Source organism: Vigna angularis, chromosome 3 (assembly GCF_016808095.1).
Source record: "Vigna angularis cultivar LongXiaoDou No.4 chromosome 3, ASM1680809v1, whole genome shotgun sequence".
Lineage (NCBI taxonomy): Eukaryota > Viridiplantae > Streptophyta > Magnoliopsida > Fabales > Fabaceae > Vigna > Vigna angularis.
Genome location: NC_068972.1, coordinates 40,834,185 through 40,842,853, shown reverse-complemented (window position 1 = coordinate 40,842,853; position 8,669 = coordinate 40,834,185). Strand labels below are relative to the sequence as shown.

The 8,669-nt window shown below is 35.9% G+C and overlaps 1 protein-coding gene across 1 annotated transcript; it reads right to left on the bottom strand.

The window, feature by feature from the left end:
• Window positions 1-3,614: 3,614 nt before the first annotated feature.
• Window positions 3,615-4,543, bottom strand: LOC108325282 (NDR1/HIN1-like protein 3). The gene has a single exon (XM_017558325.2). It carries the CDS (start codon window positions 4,464-4,466, stop codon window positions 3,753-3,755), a length of 714 nt encoding a protein of 237 aa, XP_017413814.1. The 5' UTR covers window positions 4,467-4,543; the 3' UTR covers window positions 3,615-3,752.
• Window positions 4,544-8,669: the final 4,126 nt, after the last annotated feature.

Genomic DNA, 8,669 nt, shown 5'->3' with positions numbered 1-8,669 from the left:
GTATTCTGTTGTTGCAGCCTATCGATGACTGTCTCCAGCAGTCTGGCATTATTAGTAGCGTCAGACTCGTTAGGCTGTGGTGGAGGAGGAAGTCTAGGAGCCATTCGTTCTCTGGTTCATCAGAAAACGAGTGTTAGAATTGTTCAAGAGTTAAATGAACAATAATTCCTTAAACACACGATAAGCACACAACAAAAGCATAGTGTACTCATAACCCTAAGTGTCCTTTAAATAGAACAAAACTGCTCTGATACCAATAAATGTAACATCCCAATAAATAGTAATTACCATTAATTAGAACTAATCACATTTACAGAGTTAAACAGTGCAGTCTTAACTAAAATCAGCTATTAAAAGCCGAACGTACAATATACAGGGTTCGGAATATATCTACAAAATACTAAGTTCTGAACGAACGGCTTTTCAAAACTAAATAACCGAACGTCCCAAAATACAATCCAGAAACACTAACAGCTACTACTGAACGAGCGCTCTAGGGCTCGGCTTTAACCTCTGCTTCAACAAGGTTGGCGTCTTCCAAATTTTCTTCTTCTAGCATTTCTTCAAGTGGCGCCTCTCCATCTGCTCACATCCACAACGGATGATCATTGCATTGACAAGACGGACGTACATAAACAGTAGACAACACAAGGAATTGCAAGGGTAAGCTTAGGTAATTTAATTCATACAGCTCACATACAATTTAACATAAGAAATTAATACACAAGACATACATCAATGAATCAGAATAGAATAAATTATCCAACTCTTATAAATGACGACCGTCCGGACTGTATGAATCCATGTAACCGCAGGCGTTCGTGCACTCGGTTGGTGTAGTAACTGGAACACTCATCAGCTGCCAACCGAGGTTAACCCTATCAGCCTCAAAGTACTCAACAGGGCTAGGGCCTCCTGCCATTCCCACACATGACCTACTCCCCTCTAAGTGAGGACGAGCACTCACGGAATATCAGGATGAACAGCCATCAGCGATTTTACCATGGTCATATTATACAACTCATCACATTCAGATCATATAGACGTTCCTCCTTGGAACGTTCGTTAAAAATCCACTTTCAATATTTCACTTAAAATAACGTTCACACACCTTAACCATTTCTATTATTCACATTTTCATTCTGTGTTCCACTTCCATAAATTAACGAACGTTCATCCTTTTCAAAATAAGGACGAACGTTATTTCAGTACAGAGAAATAATCGTTTCTGAACAAAAGAAACGAACCTCAGTCCTCTGATGGACGTTATAAATACTTGACTCAATTAAAGGGAATTGACTCTAGAAGTTCGAAATAATACTTAGAATAATTTAAGTATAAAGATTTTAGATTGAATCCAAAGGATAGATACAATACAACTCCTTTAGATAAATAAACCAAGCGTGATTAAATTTCAAGAGGGAATACCGCCAGTCAATGACTGAACGTCAACTAATAATTTGGACGAACGCTATTTAAAATCAGGACGAACGCTATTTAAGATCAGGACGAACGCTATTTAAGATCAGGACGAACGCTATTACTCGCTAGTTAAAATGTACGGAAAGAATGAGCGTTCGGTATAGGACCGAGCGCTACTTATCATTTACACCTTTTGGACGAGCGTTCGGTCTGAGACCGAGCGCCACTTAGGACGAACGCTCGATACAAGACCGAGAATCCATTTAGACGAACGCTCAGTTAATGACTGAACACTATTAAGGCGAACACTCGACATAAGAACGAGCGCTACTTAAGACGAACGCTCAATTAGCATTTCAAATAGGGACACTCGTTATAAGACAGAATCCTTTCCAAATGAAAGAATTTCATTCTAAATCAATTTTAGAGAAACCGAACGGTATATGACCGTACAAGGACGAGCGTATTTTATCAAGCAGAGAATATGATATTTTCCAGATTTTTCATTTTACAATAACTTTACAGTTTTCATACGATTCATAACTTAAAATCTCTCTCCACCATAAATCTCATACATTACAAAATTCATATTATCATCCCAAACCATACAGAAACTTAATCATATTCCAAATCATACATTTCATTCTCAGCATACAGTTCAAACAATATTCATCACATACATCCAGTGCAACCATGCTCGTTCATGTATAACTAAACATCAAATATTTCATGCATTTCAGACATCCAGTACACTTCATTGCTTTCATACACATCAAACAAGTATTAAATTAAATTACTAAAGCTTCCCTTACCTGGTCTAGCAGTGAACTCCCTAAGCGAGTGATTTTTAACTCGTCCAAATATGGTTTCCCTACCCGCAACGTGCTTCTCAAGTGTTTCACTAAATCTAGCCACAAGAAAGGTAGAAAGACTTAGCTTAAATTCTAACATGCAGCAGTACCAGGGTCCGCATGCAACTCTGAACGGAGCGTTTTAGGGTTTGAGAACTTACCAGTTCAGATTTCAGTTCTGTTCGGTTCAGAACGATGCTCACGGTGTAGGGAATGTTTCTACGGTATCTGAAATGGAATCGGAGTGGATGACGGTGAGTTATCTTAGAGAGAAGATGAAGGAGTTTTAGAGAGAAGTTGGAGAAGAAGAAATCAGGGTTGCAGGGAAGAAGATGAAACACGCAGAAGGAAGAGGAAGAGTTTTCAGAAAATATTTTTCTCTTCCCACGCAGGACACACGCCCATTCTCCGCATGCCACTTGTCTTCCACTAACGTTTTTAGAAGGTTCTAGCCGTGACACTTGGCAAACGCATGCAGAGTGGAAGTGAGTGGGTTTTGACGTGGCACAGTGCATTAAATGGGGTTCAGAGTGTGGGATTTGGTGCGTTAAATATCTAGGGTCTCACAGAAACGTAGTTACGAAGTTTTATTTATATTATTAAAATAACATATCTCATTATTCTTATATTCTATTATAAGTGTCAAATTGTTTCAGTAAAAAACTATGTCCTAAATCAAAAAATAAATATGTAAAGTAAATAATATGAAATAAAGTTAACAACAAGAAAAAGCCCAAAAAAAATACAAATGTCTAAATCTATAGTGCGCTCTTTTCCTTTTATAATTATTTCAGTTGTAATAGATAAAGATAAGCTTTTTTTTCTTTTTCTAAAATATCTCAACTTCCTATTAGGTTTAGACCCACTAAATTTTAGATTTTGAAAATTTTATTTATCGAAAAGTTAATAATAAAATATAAAACTCTTTATCTTTTTCTAAAATATCTCCTAAATGAATTAAATCATAACTTTCTAAAGTCTCCATTTCCTAAACTTCTAGTCTTCGAATCCATTCTATCCATAGTGGAGTGTTCCGAATGATACAAGCACAATTATGTATATCAATTTAAAAAATTAAAATGGTATTCATATGATACTAAATCAATACAGAAATCCTACATTAAAACAGGTTCAAGTAATTCTACGAAATCAGATTTACTTACTATCCTAATTGATAGACGAAAACCACAATAAGATATTCCTGTTAATCGTGTAGAGGGAGGGAGGTAATATATAAAATGCTATTCACATAAGAATATAACAAAGATGTATCATATTTTCAAGACTAAAATATTAAGGCTAAAAAACTTAATGAAATTGAGGCGTTTATGAAGAATATAAAATAAATAAATTCATAACATATAGATCTGCTAGGTATCAATTTGGGAACAAATGTGATCAAGAAAATATACATCACCAAAAGAAAACAGTGAAGCAAGATAAAGAACCAAGAAAACTCATCGGAAAAAAAATAAATTTTCAACGGATCCACCATCGTTTGTAAATCCAATCGCAGTCCGTGGCCTGAAACGCAGCGTCAGGAGAGGTAGTTGTGTTACGCGATTTCAGCGGCACGTGCAACCCACACCGAATCTTGGGTCTGACGGTGTGGCTTTTGAAGAACAAGAACTTGAACCGAACATTCATGAAGAGGTTCAAGTCGATGGAGAAAATCCCGGCGCCGTTCTCCTTTTCGAAATGGGAACCCTGCTCAGCCGTGAGTGGCGTCACGCGCTGGCCATTAAAAAGGGGGTTGATGAAGGTGGTGTTTTTGGTGTGCTGGAAGAAGGGCCCCAGGGACTGGGAGGCGAATCGAACATCGTCGTATAAAGCGAGCGCTTCGATTTGGTCGTAGTAGACGCCGACTCTGCGGTTGGGGTTGCGGATGGAGACGTTGAGGGCGAGGTTGTAGTGGAGCGTGTTGTTGGAGAACGTGAAGCGCGTGAGAGAGGCATCGCTGACGTGGAATTTGAGGACGTTGGGGCGCACAATGAGCCAGAAGAGGAACACGAGCACGGCGGCGATGATGAGCACGGTGGTGAGGATCTTGCAGATGAGGCTGATGATGCAGTTGAAGATGCACCCACAGCAGCAGCTCAGGCACCCGCACCCACCTCCGCCGCTGGACGGACGGCGGTAGGACTTCGGCGGCGGAATGGAAGGACCGTAGTAAGCTCCGTTTAGTTGCGACATTGAGAACCTAAAGACGAAAAGGTTTGAACTTTTGGAACGTTGTGAAAGGAAACTTCTCTTTGAGTATAGTGAAAGTTTTGTGATGTGAGCCTTTATAGTGCGGTGAAAGCGTGTGAGGAGTTCAAGCGCGTGAAGGGTGACTTCGTGGGTGATGCTGTACTTTACCACGAACTTCAGCAGTAACCAAATTAAGGAAAATTGAAAAAAATTAATAATATAATTTTTATAAAATTTGGTAATTTTATTTTCAAGGTCTTGTTTTTGTGTTAAGATTTCATATTTTTTTAATTGATTAATTACTCTTTTAAAATAAATTTGACCTTTTGATATTATTTTGGTAACGTCTATTTTTTCTTCGTTCTTCCGTCAGAATCACGTTAGGTGGAAGAATAACGTGAAAGATGTACGTTTGAGGCAAGTTTAATTGCTTTCTCAAATAGCATGTTTTTGGAATCCATACAGATAAACTGTTCATTATATTTAATTTTATAATTAATGAATTATACAAAATTTTAAATTTATCAAAGTTACACATACACTTTCAAATATTTAAAATCATAAAATATGTATAACTGTGAGATCTCGAAAATTTAAACATAATTAAATATCAAATCTGCACTTATTGCACTGCTGAGTCACCTGTCAGCTTCCTTAAATGCGTCTCGTCACACGTTCAGTGCATTAAAAACGCACTCACCGCTGCATGCACGAGCGCCACTTGTCACGTTGGAAGGTTCTGAAGTCAGAGTGAGTGTGCAGGTGTCGGATCGGGAGACGTTCGTCCGCACGAACGTGGATTGAACAAAATGAGTTTTCGAAAAACCCTTCCTCTCACCTGAACCTCTCATCTTCTTCCTCAGAACCTCAACTCTTCATCTTCTCCAACTTCTCTCTAGAACATCCCAAACTTCTCTCTACTGTAACTCACCAAGCCTTTCTCCGAATTCCATTTCAGAACCGTAGGAACGTTCGTCCAGCTGTGATCTTCCTTTTGGACCGAACAGAATTTGGATCGGAACTGGTAAGTTCTTGTCGTCAACCGTTCGACCTTTTGGTTTCATGCGAACCCTAGTTTGGTTGCATGCATGTGTTATAGGTCTGAGTTGTTTCTGATTTTTGGTGTTTTAGACTAAGTGGAAGTTGTTGAGTGAACCTGAGGGTAGAACGCTGTTAGAGGTCGAACCAAAATCTTGCATTTGGGAGTACACTGCTATCCAGGTAAGGGAAGCTTAATAATTTGATTCATACGTATATGATTGTGTGCGAGCATGATAGAAATAGAATGTATGAGATGTATGCTGTGTTTGAGTATGTTTGAACGATCGCTGTTATGCATGAATGAAAATGGTATGCGCTGGTTGATACGTATGAATTAGATACTTGATGATTTTTGTATAGTATGATTTATTAATGTGAATTCTATATAGTAAGTGAAGTAAATGATGAAACGGAAATTATAAGATTATGAATCGTAGGAGAAATGTTAAGCTTAGATGAAGATGAAAATCTGAAATATAATGTTCCTGTCATGTGATAAAATACGTTCGTCATCGTACGGTCATATACCGTTCGGTTTTTTTCTGAAAATGATTTAGAGTGAAATTCTTTCATTTGGAAAGGATTCTGTCTTAGAACGAGCGTCCCCATTTGAAAATGCTATTTGAGCGTTCGTCCTAATAGCGCTCGGGTTATACCAAGCGTTCGTCTTAAGTAGCGCTCGGTCTTACACTGAGCGTTCGTCCTAATAGCGCTCGGTTTTATATTTAGCGTTCATCCTAAGAAGTGTACGGTCTTATACCAAACGCTCGTCAATATCTTTGATTCCAGAACGTACGTAAATAGCGTTCGTCTAAAATTTTCAGTAAATGAATATTTGCTTGCGGTCATTGACTGGAGGTTGATCCTGTTAAACAATTGTCCTCAGAGTACTAAATAAATCGTCTGGTTATATCCTTATCCTCTTGAATTTAGTCCAAAGTCTTTAAATTTAAATTATTCTGAAACACTTATATTATATCGCTATGAGTCGGTTCATTCAACTGATTCTAGCAAAAGTAACGTTCGTCATGTTCAGCGCGTCAACTTATTGCTTTGAAAAGAAACCCCCGGTCTCACTCCTGACGTTCGTCCTCGTAGAGGATTGAACGCTCGTCTTTTTATGGAAGTGGAACATAGAATGAAAATGTAAATAAATGGAAGTATTAAGGTGTGCGAACACTATAAGAAGTGAAATTATGATTTTGGTATTTGAACGAGCGTTCCATGGAGGAACGACTCTGATGTATATTGATTATTGAATTTGGTAAAGTATGACTGTGGATAAGTTAAGACTCGCTGTCCATCCTGATGTTCCGTGAATACTATCTTCATGTAGAGGAAGTATGTCATGTGTGGGAACGGCAGGAGGTCCTTAGTCCATAAGTTAACATGGGCGACGTAAGAACGGACTGACCTCGAGTGGCAGCTGTTCGGTGTATCCCAGTTACTACACCACTCGGGTGCAAGGACGCTTGTAACTACACAGATTCATACAGTCCGGACGGTCGGTCTAGTGTTGTATACTTACGTTTGGATGATGTTATACATATATATATATTGAAGTTATGTGTTTGTTTAAATAGAAATGTTGAAGTATGAATGTAAATTACTTAAGCTTACCCTTCGTTTTCCTTGTGTTGTCATCTTGTATGTGTACGTTCGTCCTGTCCTTGCAATGATCATCCATGTGGATGTGAGCAGATGGTGGTGCGTCACTTGAAGAGATGCTAGAAGAAGAAAATTTGGTGGACGCAAATCTGGTGGACGTTGAAGTTAAAGCCGAGCCTTAGAGCGCTCACTCGGGTGTTTTAGTTTTGTTACGCTTACTTTCTGGACGTTCGGTTATAGTTTTGTAAAGCCGTTCGTCCCTGAACTCTTGTCTGTTTAAGCGTTCGTTATTTCTGTATCCTTATGCCGTTCGGCTTTTAACGCTCGTTCGGTTTTTGTAAGACTGCACTGTTTTATTAGCTTAATGATTAATTCTGATTATGGTAATTACTATATTTTGGGATGTTACATATAACTAATTCTTGAAAATTTTTATTAATCGACTCAACAGAAAATTTGTTTGAAATTATGACAAAATATTATTTATTTAAATGAGACGTGCTATTTTTTTTAATGAAAGTGATTCAAAAAGTAACCGAAAGGATTTAGTAATTTTTTTTTCTGAAAAAAATTAAGTAAATTTAGTTAACTTTATTCAATTTCAACTGGTTTTTTCATATATTTAAAAAAACTAAATTTAACTATTTAATACATAAAAATAAAATAAAGAAAAAATCTCACTTAATTACTCCCAGAGTAACCGCGTGAAAAAAATGTTAAAGTTTTTTTAATGCACTTTATATATATATATATATATATATATATATATATATATATATATATATATATATATATATATATATATATATATATTCTCACTTTTTATATGCGACTTTAGTGTTATTCAACCCTTGTTTTTTTTATTCTTTTTTCTAAATTATCATCATTAATTCTTTTCGATCTTTTCTTTAAAGTTAAGATTCTGTTCTGTATTGAAGTTTTCTTATACGGTAGGATTCCAAATTTTCAAATCTCAGATTTAACTACACTTATTTAAAGAAATTAATTTCATTCTGAGTACATTCTTTTAACTTGAAATCTTGACCATTAGATTTGCATTCTAAAATTGAGTAGAGACTTAATCAAATTTGAAGTAATTTCTATATAAATATACGAGTATTTTTAGTTGAGTATTTGCTAAATTTTTTCTATTAAATATTTAAAATTTTATATTCTTAATTAAACATTCACTTTTTATTATTTTTATTTTTGTTATCTTATTTTGTCAGGTTAGTTATTTATTTTTATTTACGTATTAGAAAATATAATGTTTTGTTGATTAACATCTTACTATTTAATATGTTTTTATTTAAGTCTATAAAAACAATCTGTCATTTTACTTTCATCGTATTAATTACAAAATCTTATATTTTTAACACAAATTAAACGAATTAAAAGACAGAATATCAAATATAGAATGTAAACAATTTGAATACGAACAACAAAATTTAACACAAACACAATTAAAATGACTTAAAATTCAGTTAAATATTAATTATATACAACATTAAGAAACACTATTTAACCCTTAATTTAGTTTCATTTATATTTGCTATC

What these genes read in the sequence shown, in the direction of transcription:
- LOC108325282 (XM_017558325.2), bottom strand. Translation starts at nt 4,466, where the DNA reads ATGTCGCAACTAAACGGAGCTTACTACGGTCCTTCCATTCCGCCGCCG.